This window comes from Bombina bombina, chromosome 9 (assembly GCF_027579735.1).
Source record: "Bombina bombina isolate aBomBom1 chromosome 9, aBomBom1.pri, whole genome shotgun sequence".
In the NCBI taxonomy this organism is placed as follows: domain Eukaryota; kingdom Metazoa; phylum Chordata; class Amphibia; order Anura; family Bombinatoridae; genus Bombina; species Bombina bombina.
Genome location: NC_069507.1, coordinates 67,136,263 through 67,153,081, shown reverse-complemented (window position 1 = coordinate 67,153,081; position 16,819 = coordinate 67,136,263). Strand labels below are relative to the sequence as shown.

The following is a 16,819-nucleotide window of genomic DNA, read 5'->3' as shown; positions in this document are numbered from 1 at the left end:
CTTTATTATAGTGTTGGCGATGTGGAGGGCAGCAGTTTAGGGGTTAATAGGTTTATATAGTGTTGGCAATGTGGGTGGGCGGCGGATTAGGGGTTTATAGGTTTGCTATAGTATTTGCGATGCGGGAGGGTGGTGGTTTAGGGGTTAATGGGTAGTTTATGGGTGTTAGTGTACTTTGTAACATTTTAGTGATCGTGTCGGTATAGGCTGTAATGCAAGCATTTCACATGGACCGCACAACCTGTAATACGGCGCAATGAAAAATCCCGTACTCAAACGTCATTTTTTGAGTGTGGAATGGATCGTTGCATTACAGGTTAAAATGCTTGTGGTATAGCTATACTGCCGCGACTTGTAATATGGGAGACCTGCCATTCCATGTGCAATGACCAATTTTTCAGCGGCATAGCCGTACCGCATCATACCGCAAAACTTGTAATCTAGCTGTTAGCTTGTACCCTATCAATTGCTGCACAGTGGAGATGGCAGAGGGTATCATATTTACTTATTCTAACTTTTCTTATTTATCATTCTCCTTGTACCTGCTGTAGCATAGGATATGTAAAAAAAAACTACCTTGTAAATGTATGGCTGTACCTTTAAGCTACAGTAATTAATGTGCCACCTTCATAGTAACGGCTAAACATTTGTGTGTAAGAGAGTGTGTCTGTGTTAGATAGTGAGAATATGAGAGAGCGAGAAATAGGATGTGTGTGTGAGAAAGTGAGAATATATGTGAGAGAAACTGTGTTTAAAAGTGAGTGTGAGTCTTATTTGTAAGAGAGTGTGAGAGTTAGTTTGTGTGAGTGTGTAAGAGAGAGCTTGTGTGTGAGAGTGTTTGTGTGTATCTGTGATTGTGTGTGTGTGCGTATATATCTAAATGTGTGTATATTCCTGCCTCAGCTTGCTGCCATGTGAAAAAGAATATTCTCTTTTTAGGTGAGAGAATAAGTTTAAAATATTTATTAGTATATAATTGTATACAAAGGGTTTTATACTTAATACAAATGTATATTAGAAGTGTATACCGGGGTAATACAGGTTTATGAATAACATTGTGAAAATTTATTGTTGAAAAAGTGGGACCACTAAGAAATTTCATGGGACCACTAGCTCTTGGGCAATTTTTTCAACCCCTGTGTTACGGGGTTCGCAGGCCCCTCCCTCAGACGGTCTGAGGAAGGGGTCTGCGAACCCCGAAACATTACCACAATAAATATTTAATCCTGTATCTAAATCCAGTGAGTGCAGTCCTTCATTGAAACAGACTGTAAATACTACCGACTTGGCACACTGGTTGATGACCCAATTGTATTGTGAGTGCAGATACACATGGAGGATATATATTATATATATATATATATATATATATATATATATATATATATATATATATATATATATATATATATATATATATGTGTGTGTGTGTGTGTACATACATATTAATATATTTATATATGTGTATATGTATTTGCAGTCATGTATACATATATAAAAACATTAATATATATGTACACACATATAGACATATATATATATATATATATATATATATATATATATATATATATATATATATATATATATATATATATATATATATATATATATATATATATATATATATATATATATATATATATATATATATATATATGTGCATTAGAGCCCTTTGCCATTAAGTAGGTGAAGACATGATAAAACATTTTTATGCAGTATTCATATTTAATAAAGAGTTTAAATATCTATTTACTGTAAATATTTCACATTTGCTAATGGAATATGCTATGTTGTTTGCAAGATAAGTGTTATGTTTTTTTTCCCCAACATTTTTTTTTCTCCATTGACTTCTATGAAGAATGCGATGGTAATAGCGCAATCTCCGGTGTTAGTTTTTTTGTCTACTTTTTTCCTCCATTGATTTCTAAGGGGGAATACATGCAAGCGCACGCAAAAACTTCTTAGGATTTTCGCGCTATTCGGGATAACGATAGCGCAAAATACGTTTTTTGGAACTTGTAATACGAACACAACCCGACTAGTGCAAAAAGCTTAACTCTAGCAGAGTTTTTGCGATCGCGAAAAAAATACCACTCCACTTGTAATCTAGTCCATGATTGGGTAACCGGTAGTTTCTGCTCAGGACCAGCAGGGTCACTAGTGTTAAAATGACATGTTGTAAGAGATTAGAGCATGTAATTAGTCCACTATAATGGCTCTTTAAGGGGACATATGGCAATTACTCTTCATCCTAGTCACAGTGCATCTAATGACATTATTATACATGGTGTACGCATTTTATTCCTAATGGGTTTATTTACTTTGACAGATGCTTGTGATATCTCTAGATTGTAAGCTCTTCAGACTAGAGCCTTCTCTTGTACTATTTTGTATTCTCAAATTTTACTAAAGAACGAGAAAGAAAAGAAGTTAAAATATGTACTTACCACCAATTACAGATATCAATTGACCAAAGACCACAGCAGCAGCCACTCTTCTATTACCAATTTTCCGATGTTCAATAACTACTTAACCCACCAGGTTTTACTTATAAAAATACAAAATAGCCAGCTGTGCAAGAGCAAATGTGCAGTAATATATGTTCTACTTCATAATGGTGTGCATTATGGTTATTTACGCCCTTAGAAGCTGAAAGAGGATGTAAAGACCTGTCTAGCAACCAATGAGTTAATGTTTAAGTCTGTCATTAAAAGGTCAATCAAGAAGCTGAACTGGCACCCACCTCTTCATGCCCATTATCACATGACTGCTCTAGCTGCCATCAGCTGGTGAAGGTCTTGATTGGCTTGAATTCCACGTCCCAATCATATATCTATACAACTTCAAGGGAACAGTCTGGGGGGGGGGGGGGTTGTAATATTTACTTCTTAAGGTTTAGATAACAACAAATATATTCATTAAACACAAACATACATTTTAATTCCAGTGTTGACTATCCTGTGCTTATTTTCTTCTGACACAAGAAATAATGTACCTAAATTTGCTAACAGATATGATTTAAGGTGTAAATATTGCAGTGCTGCTGTCAAACTTCTCAGTTAATCTACCCCGCTCCCTCTGGAGCTTCAATGGCCTCTGGCAGTAAAAGGGTTAAAGATGTTTTTCCATCATTTTAAATGCCCCATTCGTGCCACCTCCATCTGTCCAGTTTTCATTGGGTCCATTCTCTCTACTCTCCCCCCTTCAGTATCAATTCTGCTCTTCCTACAACAGCTCCTTGATTCCTAAAGCCCTTAGCCCAGTCATAATAACAATAGCCATTACTAGCCCTTCATCCCATGCACAAGTCAGTTCAGGTAACTGACCTACAGACCTTTGAGCTCAGCAATTCAACGTCCAGCATTGCTAAGTAATAAGGAACAGATGCTAATTGGTCCAGCTAAGCATTACCCAGCAGTCCCCCAGCACCCATCCAACAATTTGGAACAAATCACTTGGCATCACTTTTTAGAATATTTTTTTTGCAGCTGCAATAATTTGTGCTATTAGTAGATAACCTACCCATTCTCAAAGAGCTGCTGATTTACATCCAACTATTTTAATAGAGGAAGGATGTAATAACATGCCAGGGGTGATAAATCACCCTAAGCTACTCCCACTCCCAGACTTGCACTTCCCTGCGCCACCGCGCAGAGCTCAGCTCATTCCTAGTTTTTCTCTCATCCTGATCACAGCTCCCAACATTCAGCATGGACTTGAGGAGCCTTACTCTGCTAACCTTCCTACTGGGGACACTCTGTTTCTCTGAAGGTGAGTGGGCTCTGGGGGGCCCTTGGATTTTACTTCCATTTTATTACACCTAATAGTAGTCTCTGTGTCTGATCCTAGAAGGAATCTGGAGTTTGTTTGTTTTTTAATGAAGGCAAGTTTAAGTAATATGCATTAGAACTGAAACATTGTTTTTAGCGGTCTGTATCAGTCAACAATAATTGATACATTTTATATTTAAATTAAAAAAAACTGTTTATGCTACAAAGTTTATTGAGCGCTGCAAAACGGGAACAAAAAAAAGCAACTGTATAATAGAGTTAAAATTAAACATCTGGAGCTGTATAGTCTTATGTGATACTTTCCTGAATTCCCGGGCACTGCTTTGTGTATCTATGTGGTTTTAAGTCAATGTTAGAGTCTTGTGTATCAAAATACATGAAATGTTGTAGAGTACATCAGGGTACAATGAACTTTTGGAAACAAATCTTATGTTTTTAATTTGGGATTCATTGGTGTATAGATAGATAGATAGATGATAGATAGATAGATAGATAGATAGATAGATAGATAGATAGATAGATAGATAGATAGATAGATAGATAGATATACATATATACACATATATCTAAATACTATGTCCTCTTGTGTTTACCTGGCACATGAGCTCCCCTGTGTTGTACACACACCACTGTGCAGGTGCTGGGTCACACTGTGCGTCTAGCACATGCTGCTGGAAGAGACCTTTAACCAGGCTTTAGTGACTGATTAGAAGTGACTTGGCTGGAGTAGGAGCACTGCTGTGTGACCAGATGTGGCAGATCCTAGAAAGCTCTTTCCCTCACGGGATTTTCCTCCTAGTACATGAGATCATCATATGTAGCTGGTATTTATTTTCAATACAGATTTCCCTTTTGCCTTGTTAGAAATCCCTTTTAAACCCAGCTATTTTCCTCATTTCATAGCAATGTCCCACATCTAAGGAGACCTTGTAGCCAAAGCCTTAGGTTTAATTTCCATGGTTTAGACAGACCCCAGGGCCAGAGCCAGGGATAAGGAGCATAGAGAATTGCTTTCCTGTATAGACTGACATAAGTTTCTTTATCTCTGGGCTGTGTGTGCTGCTCTGTAGGGACATTATTGTCCTTAGTGCAACATGACAGCATTGTCCCCTCTGCAGATAAAGAGATATCTCATGTCCCCCACCTCTGATGTGTGACAGCTCTCCGCTTCAGTGCTCCCTAAAACTACCCCCTGCTCCCTATTAAACAGCTTATGTGAGGCTTCCTGCCCTGTTAGCTATAGTCTATGTGCAGATAACTTATTTCAACCCATTGTGCTTATTCCCTGACCTCTGCAATTATCTAGAGCTTAACTGATGATTAAGCAAACGCATCTGGTAAAAATGATGTAAAGGTATATTATTATATTGCTTATATATTTGTGTATTTTGTTTATTTATTTTACAAATATGCTTCATATGGATTAGTGGTTTTAAAATGACTTCTATAACTATAGGCTCTTGCAGTCGCATTTAATTGTAAATCGGAATTTCTCCAGGTGACAGACTGTGTCACTTAATTTGTGTCTAATTTATAGTCATGAAATAGGTTCTCAGTATAATTGCATGGAAAATGATACCTCTTGAATATCAGGTTCCATTTAATTGCTGTATTTGGGGAGGCTAATTAGATTTGCAGAAAAAGTGCATTGCTGTTGTACATTAGGTATAAACAAACATGCATATATGTGGTGACATATCCCCAAATTATATACATATGTGTGTGCTATATATATGGATTGGCCTATGCGTCTATATAGGAGAGGGGAAGACTGTAAAATATAGCAGAAATTCTATATGTTAAATGTCCTATAAACACACACCCACTCACACACATCTATATGCTAACATTTTTTTTTTGCTCTGCTGTAATGTTTTAAGTGGAAATTGTATATAAAAAATTTGTATTTTATATTATATTAAATCTTTTCATGTCTTTTTGTGTAGGGATCTCAGTGTCCTAAAACTTGCAATTGTATCACCTGTATATCACTTTTCTTATGTTCTCCCAAAAGTATTAAAGGGACACTTAATTTAATTGTATATTTCTGTGTGTGTATATATATATATATATATATATATATATATATATATATATATATATATATATATATATATATATATATATAGTCTCAGATGAATAATCTCTTCCATTTAAAATGAATTTATTCTTGATAATATTTTGGTAGCATCGCTAGTTTGATCTTTTCGTTGATGCAGTCAGATTCGCAAGATCTGGAAAGACTGTATAAGCAATAATCTTTCATTCTCAGTCACAGGGTCCCCATCCCCCCCTATACAGGACACTCTAAAGGTGATTGTGCCAACAAAAAAGGGGTCTGTTAACCGGCTGCAGATGCCCATCTAATTACTACAGATAACCCTTTGCTCTGCATTTCCATGAGAAAGAAATGCAGAGAGGGAAAAACAACATTAGCATGGCAGGATAAAGATAGCATGTTGTTTGTAGGGTGTGGAGGGTTTACAGGATCCCTACAACATGAGAAGGATGAATAGATTGTGCACTGATCACAAAACACAGATAACCTACACCATAGTGCCTATCACTGCTCGGCATCTGCAGAGCCCAGACCACAACTGACCATCTCTGCAGCTTGGAGCCTATATGTCTCTGAAAGGGTTATACTAGCTAAAGACACCGGGTGCTGCTGAGATTCTATAGCAACTTGTTACACAGCAGGGATGTGTAAGTTACAACTGGCAACAGAGCACTTGAGAGATCCTAATATAAGTATATGGTATCATTAAATTGACATAGTTGACATTAATCAACAGTTGACAATAAAAAAAAATAGTTATTGTGTAGATATATACAAATGGCATTGCCTGCCTTATACAAAGAACTACCTGTTCACATAAAAAAACCCAAACAGAACACATATAAGTACACATGCACACTTGCTATTGCATACCTTAAACACATTACTCCTTACACACTTCAAACCATACACATAACACATGTAAGTACACATACACATTTGCTATTGCAGACCTTAAACACATAAAAACATACACATATACCTCATATAAGTACACAAGCACACTTGCTATTGCATACCTTAAACACATAAAAACATATACATATACCTCATATAAGTACACAAGCACACTTGCTATTGCATACCTTAAACACATAAAAACATACACATATACCTCATATAAGTACACATACACACTGGCTATTGCATACCTTACACACATTAATCCTTACACACTTCAAATCATATACAGAACACATATAAGTACTCATACAAACACATTACTCCTTATATACCTTAAACACACTACTCCTTACACACTTAAATAATACACAGATTAATACACATACACACTTTCTATTGCACACCTTAAACACATTACACCTTTCTCACTTAGAATCATACACAAAACACATATAAATACACATACACACCTGCTATTTCACACCTTAAACACATAGATAGTACACAAAAAAAGCAATCATACCATCTCCTATATTATACAATGTATTCCTTACACACATGAAATCATACACATAGTACACTACATACACACACACACCAACTCCTGACTTATACAACTGACTCCTTACAAATAAACTTATATATAGTGCACAGCACGTACACCAGACCACACACTATAAACAAGTTAAACCGTGTTCTGATTAGTAGCAATAAACTTCAATATTCAAATGTATTTGAAGGTTCATTTTAGGTAGCCTGGGGCTAAAAGAAAAAATATTCTCTGGCTGACTCCTGAATAGTTCGATTTATTTAGAAAACAAAATAGTGAATGGAGAACAATAAAAACGTTTAACGCATTATTTACTATTGCCTCCAGCCTGGTCTACTGCATTTTTGTAGAAAAGCTCTAGAATTCTAAGAGTCATATTTGTGTCAACTAGATTTCAATTAATTAAAAACATACCATCTTTTTGTTTGTATACCTATTTGTGTGGGTTCATTAGAAGAATGCAATAATCCTCCTTTATTTCCAGTAAACCTTTAAGGAGAAATGCAACAACGCAATTGGATTTCATAAAATACAAATTCCAAGATTAATGGTTTGCTTGAATTCTATTTAATTTAGTAGAAATTTAATGATTCTCCGTAATAATTTATACTATAAGGGTGTGTGTAAGTATATAATTATGTGTGTGTGTGTATATATATATATATATATATATATATATATATATATATATATATATATATATATATATATGATTTAAGGCTACTAAACTTAGATAATACATCAATACAAATTAAACACATACATTTAAAAAATCACGGACAATTAAGCTAAATTGAAATACAGGAATCCTAAAATCAGATAGAAAGAAGCTAAAATAAAATACATACATTTCTAGAGTGAAATAGACTCAAGCCCTTGCACATTATCTGATAGGGCAGTCCAGACAATCCATAATTATAGCCTTACTGATAAATGTGAAATTTAGGATCTGCTTTGAATTAACTCTTTTGTTAAATTATTGGGAGATATCTTCCTAACCACAGATTTCTGAATCAGGATAATTACTCCCTGGCTTAATTCTCTTTTTGTCTAAATATGAAATGGATATTTAAAGGTCTCTTTGGCGCGCAGGGTTTTGTGATTTGGGGTAATTTCCACTGAGGATAATCCTGCTAATTGTATAGGAAGGGACTGACTGCAGGAAAAGACTGGCCACCCTGTTCCTTATCAATCTCCTATCCAGGGATATATGTTCTAATCTCAGGGCAGCAGGGCTGGGGTTACACTGACTGCCAGCCAGGCACTAATTTAATTATATCTTTGTGTATATTTGTTATGAGATATAGCCAGATAAACCAAATAATATCGTTTTTATAAACATCCTACATCTCCCATTCCAAATAGGTCTGCTGACCTTTACATTTTATATATATAAAAAAATGCTTAATTCTTGTCCTGTTTTTTGTTTGTTTTTTTTTCCCCTTCTATTATACCACAGTTCTGGTTTTGGCTTTCTCTATTTATTGTTCTAAAATCCGATAATAAAGGGCATCTGTTGCATATTTTGAATTAAATTAAATAATACATTTTCCAGCCTCTCATACAGTTATATATATGTGTAATAGTCGGTCTAATAATAATAATTAATATTATTATTGTTGTATTTTGCAGATATAAATGTTTAAATGATAATTAAACTGTTGCACAAATAACATTTCTCTGTGAATGGTTTACAGAATCTTTATGTTCTTAGATTTACATATTTCTTAACATTCAATGAAGAAATATACTGTATATTAAGCCTTTTCAGTATTAGAGTTTTCCTAGCGCTGTTCTCATATTAAGGACCATTTCTTTATATGGGTAACATTTTAGTCTGTTACAGTCTTTTAAATGAAATACTTTCTCACCATAAATTAATCACACCATATACTTACTGCATTGCACATATTTCTGCTTTAATGCAAACATTTGCTTGCCATATATACATAGCAGAAGGTTCTCTATTTCTATAATTTCCATAATTTAATCTCCTCTTTACCTTAGTTAACATGATGATCTGGCAAACTATTAAACCCTCTCTAACTGAAAACAATACAACTATAGGGGAAATATTTCTGCACATTCTGCGATTAATAATAATATGCAGCCAACAAAGTTCACTTTCCTACAAAAACCCCCCCACAGATTTCAGAGTAGAAATGGGCTGTTTAATTAACCTGTAGGGACTTGGTTTTTGTTTTTATTATTTCCTGTTCATAAAAATTCCAATGTGACTTAGGCTGTTAAAAGCTGTGAATATAGTCTAAATTAATAGCTTTATTTTACTGTTCAAAAACAGAATTTATCTTAATACAACACATAATCTCTCTCTCTTTCTCTCTCTCTCTCTCTCTCTCTCTCTCTCTCTCTCTCTCTCTCTCTCTCTCTCTCTCTCTATATATATATATATATTTCACTTTCCTCTCTGTACAATAGAGGGAGCACATACTCTCCCTCCTGTCTGTAGCAATGCAGATAACACATAAGAAGTAGTGCTTTGGGCTCTGTTTGCCTGAGTGTGTTTGACACTTTGGCTTCTCCTTGTACAATCAGATTATTATTGTTCTTCCCTGTTTATTGGGCTCATTTAGTTTTATTTTACAAGCATTCTAATGCTGAGAACAAACAGAGGAGGGCAAGTAATGAGGAGAGAGGGATGATAATGAACTCTTGGATAAAAGACACAAACTAAAGTGTCTGCAGTGCAAACATGACATGACACCAGTTAAATAGATGTTTACATGTCTCTGTTTACACATATGTGTGTTTTATGTAGCTGAATTTATTTGTATGTAGGGGAAACTTATTACTGATCAAATATTATATACAAACAAAAAAAAAGTTTGACAAATTCTTTTTTTTTTAAAGGGATACGATACTGTATTGAGATGCTATACCTAAAAACAAATTAAATTAATAATTCCCATTGCAAACATTGTTTAACTCTTGCAGAGGGGGTGAGAACAATTAAACACACACAGCAGAGGTGATCCTATGCTGTTTTAGGGTGGGACACTGCCATTGATTTACAACTATGTATATATCCTGCTCCTGATTGAAGGGACATGAAACCCAAGATTTTTCTTTCATGATTCAGATAGAACATACACTTTTAAACAACTTTCCAATTTACTTTTGTTATCAAATTTGCTTAATTCTCTTGGTATCCTTTGTTGAAGGGGCAGCAATGCACTACTGGGAGCTAGCAGAACACATCTAGTCAGCCAATGACAAGAGACAAATGAGCCACCAACAACCAGCTAGCTATCTCCCAGTAGTGTAGGTATGTACATATTCATTTTTCCAACAAACGATACAAAAAGTACAAAGTAAGTTTGAAAATAGAAACAATTAAAAGTGACATAAAATTGCATGTTCTATTTGCATTAGGCAAGTTTAATTATTTCTTTCATATCCATTTAAAGGGGCAGTCTACCATATAATTGTTATTGTTTTAAAATTTAGATAATCCCTTTATTACCCATTCCCCAGTTTTAATTAAAATTAAAAGTCCTATCTGAAAAATGAAAGTTTAATTTATTCTAGATTGTCCCTTTAAGTTAAACTCATGGGTATCCTTCTCAACTGTGCTTCAAGGCAAATACTAGTGACTTGATGCACGCTCTTGAGATAAAATTACATGTGTGCACCCTATTGCCATATCTGCATATCTGTAGCAGCCACTTACATGTTAAAAGTTCTTAATCTAGCATAACTGTTAGCAGGTCTATTTTTACTTTCAAGCACAAGTATGTTGGTTAAAAGTTCCTAATTGTTAATTAAATGTTTCTAATTGCATTTGAGATGCTTTGACACATTCAAAATACAGCTTTTCTCTTCCTTTAAACTAATGTCTCACAAAGAGATTTTTGCTCATACTTTACTATGAGAACTTTAAAACTAACCAAATGAGTGATTCTATTTTCACTTCACAGTATTTACAACTAACTATTTTGATTGACATCATTGTAACATTAACCTTTTGATATGATACAGGACTGTACTACAAATTCAACAGTTCACTTATGCCAAAAAATGCAAGCAAATTAGATCACAATTAGACAGGACAAATTGGTAGCTATGTGCAAAGCATGTCAAACAAACAGTTGCTGCTATATGTACATCAATTTTTTTAGATGAAAATCTCAGTCTCTGGTCTAGACCTGAGAGTTTATGAATTTGCAGAAAAAAATAAATCACCATGCAGAATATTATTAACTATAGAAAACTGCAGTATGCAATGACCACTGATAAAGGTGTGCACCCATCAGTGACAGGCAGCCAATCAAGGGCTGCATATGAGTATATGCTTTAACCACTAGCCGTATCTGGATTGACAAGTGAGTATAGGGAATATGGAAAATTGCCTGTACAAAATAAATGAATAATCTGCTTTAAAAAAAACAGACCTTTCTTTTTTATTAGAATAACTCTTTACACTGATTACACAGATCATATTTTTGTTGCTACAACTAGTTTTTAAATTTTATTATTATCAGGTATTTGTAGAGCGCCAACAGGTTCCAGAGCACTATGAACATAAGTGGTATATAAAAACGATTACAGGGATCAAATGGGGAGAGAGGGTCATGCCGAGAGTTGCACTGTTGTAGTCAGCTCTTATGAAGATGAACTACAAACAGCTGGGCTCATAGGCTTACATGCTATGGGGTGTTAGGGGATAGCAGTGGAGATAGGAAGGTTAGTGTAGGTTGTAAGCGTCCCGGAATAGTAGAGTCTTCAGGGAGCACTTGAAGCTTTTAAAACTAGGGGAGATTCTTGTGGAGCGAGACAGAAAGTTCCATAAGATGGGAACCAGTCTTGAGAAATCTTGTAGATGGGAATGTGAGGAGGTAACAAGAGAGGAGGAGAGGAGGAGGTCATGAGCAGAGCGAAGGGGACGGGAGGGAGAGTATCTGGAGACAAGGTCTGATATGTAGGGGGGTGCAGTGCAATTGAGGGCTTTGTGTGTCAGAGTGAGAATTTTGTGTTTAATCCTAGAGGCAAGATGAAGCCAGTGAAGGGATTGGCAGAGAGGTGCGGCAGATGAAGATCGACGTGCAAGGAAGATGAGCCTGGCAGAGGCATTCATTAAGGATTGTAAAAGAGCTAGGTGGCAGCTAGGGAGACCAGAGAGGATAGAGTTGCAGTAGTCGAGGCGAGAAAGGATGAGAGAGTGAATTAAAATCTTTGTTGTGTTTAGTGTTAGGAAATATCTAATTTCAGCGATATTTTTAAGGTGGAAGCGACAGGCTTTAGCCAAGGACTGAATGTGAGGAGTGAAAGAAAGATCTGAGTCAAGTGTGACCCCAAGACATTGGGCTTGTGAGGTTGGGGTAATGATGGAGTTTTCAACAGTAATAGAGACATGGGGGGTGGAGATTTTGGAAGAAGGGGGGGAAACCTAGTGAGGACGTGTAGATTGAGAAGAGAAGGGGACCAAGGACAGAGCCTTGTGGTACCCCAACAGAAAGAGGTAACGGGGCAGAGGATACCCCAGAGAAGGCTACACTAAAGGTACGGTTAGATAGATAGGAAGAGAACCAAGAGAGAGCTGTGCACAGATGCTGAAGGATTGGAAGGTATGGAGCAAAAGAGGGTGGTCAACAGTTTTAAAGGCTGCAGACAGATCAAGGAGGAAAAGTAGAGAGAAGTGGCATTTTGATTTTGCTGTAAGTTGTTGGTAACCTTAACAATTTCTGTCTCTGTTGAGTGAACAGGGCGAAATCCAGATTGCAGTGGGTCAAGGAGGGAGTTTAATGTAAATAAATGGGATAGACGTGCTTATACAGTACTAGCTTTTCAAGAAGCTTTGAGGCAAGAGGTAGTAGGGAAATAGGGTGGTAGAGGTATAACAATTATCAGGTATATATTGCTGGTACAATTGTATTGCATACCTCTTTTAATGGTTGATAATTTCACCCTTATTTAAAAGCACCAACATCACTTGCATGTTTTCTACTTCCTTAAATTTAACCCTTTACCACTTTAAGTTGGCAATGGGTACAAATGAGGGTGCATGAGGGGGCGAACATTTTAGCCATCTGGAAAGTGTCACAAGAAGATATTTGACAGATCAATTTTCACATTATTTCACATTTGTCCTACTGTCTTACAGTTTAGTTCTGGGTTTGACTTTGCAGAATTGTCAATTATGGCTCGATTTATCAAGTGACGGGGACAGGGGCATACATATGCGCCCATGACCGCCTCAGCTTGCCTCTGGTGGGCAGCAATCCATTGGTGGAATTAAGCATTGCACACAAGCGCTATTTTGCTCTCATGTTCCACACCGCCTCCTGCCCGTGCACGGCCAATCTCGTGCAGGCAGGAGCTGTCAATCTCCCCAGTTGAACGAGACCGGGGAGATTGAAATTCTCCACCTAAGGTAGGTAGCAGTGTTATAATGACTGCTGCTTGATAAATACTGACTGCAGGTTCTCTTGTGAGAACTTGCAGGTGTAGGGGGGCAAACGCTTGATAAATCGAGCCCTTAATGTTTATGACACTAGATAGGAAATTCATTTCATTTCTCAATAAGGAAGGGAACACATTGCACCACTTATATTTCTCTGACATATATTTCTCCAGGTCTTTGTCAAGCAGTTGGTATCACTATCCCATGAGTGCTCATTCTGCATTTTTTGTTAATAGCTTTTTAAGATTTATGTTTGTCCTTTTATGCAATCTGTAGATTTTTTATATTGTTCTGAGACAGTGGCATCCATATAGATATTTACAGCTGTTCACCTTTAGGCTGGAAGTTTAAACACATGGCTACTGACCTACTGGTGACACTTGGTACTTAAGTGGCATTTAGGAAATATCCACTAGTTCATGACCATAGCGACTCATTAAAAAGTCACGGTTCTTTGGTCTTTTAGAGAGAAAGGCTACAGGGGGCATCACCCCACAGCTTACAGAATATCATGCAAAGCCTTGTTGAGTTGCAGCAGGTTATGTCCATTAGATTACCTTGTTAGTGTTAATGTTGGTAGATTCCTAAAAAAAAAATATGAAATCCAGTGTATTCTTGTAAGTACAGGAATATTAAAAAACTATTAAATATGGTACAATTTCATAATTAAAAAAGGGACAATGCAAAACCACTTAGTTTGAATTTTAAATAAGTAGTCTTTTTTTTTTCTGACAAAATTTAAAGTTAGTTCTATTTTCCTTCTCTATGCGTCATGTAACAGCCATCAGCCAATCACAAAATATTGTGAATTCTTGCACATGCTCAGTAGCAGCTTGAGCCTCAGAAAGCATGCACATACAAAAATTGTGTACATTTTAGTTATAGAAGTGAATTGGGCAGTTGTATCACATTGTGTGCTCTATCTGAATCATTAAAGTTTAATTTTGACTATAGTGTTTCTTTAAGTATGGCTAGAGGTACCTTCTTGGGGGCAAAGAGCATAGACAGAACCCCCCTCCTCCCCCATATACACTTATAAATAGACAGCTCCTGTGATGTCCAGCACTGCACATTTTACACTTACTGAAAATGTTTACAAACCTATCAAGCTTCATTCACATAATTGGGTAACTCTTGGGTGTCCATGCTTAAAATGACAATTTAATGGGATAATTATGTCTAATAAGAATGTCTGCGCTCGTTGATGCCTGTAATAAGTGAAACGCTCCCTTGGCTTCAGCCCCTATGATGATAGCTATGTAATAAGCACAATGGCATTTGAATATTACCAGTTGTTATAGAAATATTATATCCAAAATAAAAATAGCAGCAATAATATCACTAACAATAACAACACACTAACAATAAATAAACTAGTTTCAGTATTTGTAGAAAATAATTAGTTCTTTCTAATGCCTTAATAGCTTTAGGGCATTTAATCTAGCAATAAAGTAAAAATATCACTTCAAAGGGACACTCAAGTCAAAATTCAACTTAAACTTTAATCATTCAGATAAAGCAGCAGTTTTAAACAACTTTCCAATTTACTTTATTAACAAAATGTGCACAGTCTTTATATATTTACACTTTTTGAGTCACCAGCTCCTGCTGAGCATGTGCAAGAGTAAGTGTGTATGCATTTGTGATTGGCTGATGGCTGTCACATGATACAAGAGGAGTGGAAAAAGACAGAACTTTGATGTTTTTCTGAAAAAAAATCTACTAATCATTTAAAGTTCAGACTAAGTGCTATTGCATTGTCTTGTTGTTATGTATTTATTGATTATGCAAATCTACTGTATTTAACATTGTATTTTTCTCTGGCAGTCAAGGAGAAAGAGGATGGCGAGCGAAGGGGGGAGTGTTGTTGCTTTCTGTGGTAAAAAAATATAAAAAAATGAATAAATAAATATATATATACAGTATATATATATATATATATATATATATATATATATATATATATATATATATATATATATATTCAGAAAAAACCTAATGGGGGACACTGTCTTCCATGCTCTATGGGACAGAATAAGGACTATAGGAAAAATCTTGGAGAGCCCCAGCTGCCTCACCTAAACTAGAATTTATAAGAGCCAAATAAAACTAGAGGAATTGGTTTCTATTATTGTAAACAAACTTCAACATAGTAAATCTAGTCCAATAAATATTTATTTGATCTGATGTTACCGTCATTGGAAATGCATTGGTTTGCTAGAAGGATTTTAATGTGCAAAAATGTTTTGGCTGACACTAAAATAATGGATAGAGGCATTTAAAGTGAAGGTAAACTTTGATGAATCAGGTTCCTGTTTTTAAAAATACTATTAAAAACAGGAGCACTTTCATTCATCAAAGTTTACATTTCCCCGTTTTTGTACAAATACCTTTTATTCTGGAAGCCGCTCCAGCGCTTCCCCCGCCCGTCGCAATTCTCTTCATATGTCACCAATGACGAATCCGGCTTCCTCCAATCACGGCTTTCCCCCAGAGCAAACATTGCCTGAGGGGAAGCCGTGATAAGAGGAAGCCGGATTTTTCAATGGTGACGTATGAAGAGACTTGCGACTGGTGGTGGGAAGTGTTGGATTGGCTTCCAGAATAAAAGGTAAGTATTTGTACAAAACGGGATGAATGAAAGTGCCCCTGTTTTTAATAGTATTTTTAAAATCAGGGCACTGATTCATCAACATTTACCTTCATTTTAAGTCTTATCTGTGCAAGAAATAATACTTTCTTCTGTTCTGACTTTATTGAATTGTATTAAAATATACAGTAAAATAATGTTTAGAATTATCTGTGTCTGCTCTGAATAATAAATAATAATTTTTCTTTTCATGCCTGTACTAAAGTTTATTAAAATATATTGCTATTATACATCCCTTTAATCCATATTTCTGCCATACACACAAGTCCTGTAATTGTGGTTCCATTATCAAGCTGCAAGCAGTGGCTTCAGTGAGAATTTCTCAGTGCTCATTTAGCAAGAAAACAAATAAGTTGTTTTCTATTTTAACATGAAATTGACATCACGATCTGGGCTACATCTATGCACTTTGCTGACTAGCATTGAAAGTCAGTGGAATCAA

General features: G+C 35.7%; 1 protein-coding gene across 1 annotated transcript in view; it reads left to right on the top strand.

Annotated features, from left to right (window-relative positions):
• The first annotated feature begins 3,632 nt into the window (after positions 1–3,632).
• Positions 3,633–16,819, top strand: part of CXCL12 (C-X-C motif chemokine ligand 12) — an 84,401-nt gene continuing 71,214 nt past the window's right edge. The window contains exon 1 of the mRNA XM_053692193.1: positions 3,633–3,774. Coding sequence (XP_053548168.1) covers positions 3,714–3,774 — 61 coding nt within the window. The 5' untranslated portion in view covers positions 3,633–3,713. The remainder of the gene's footprint in view (positions 3,775–16,819) is intronic.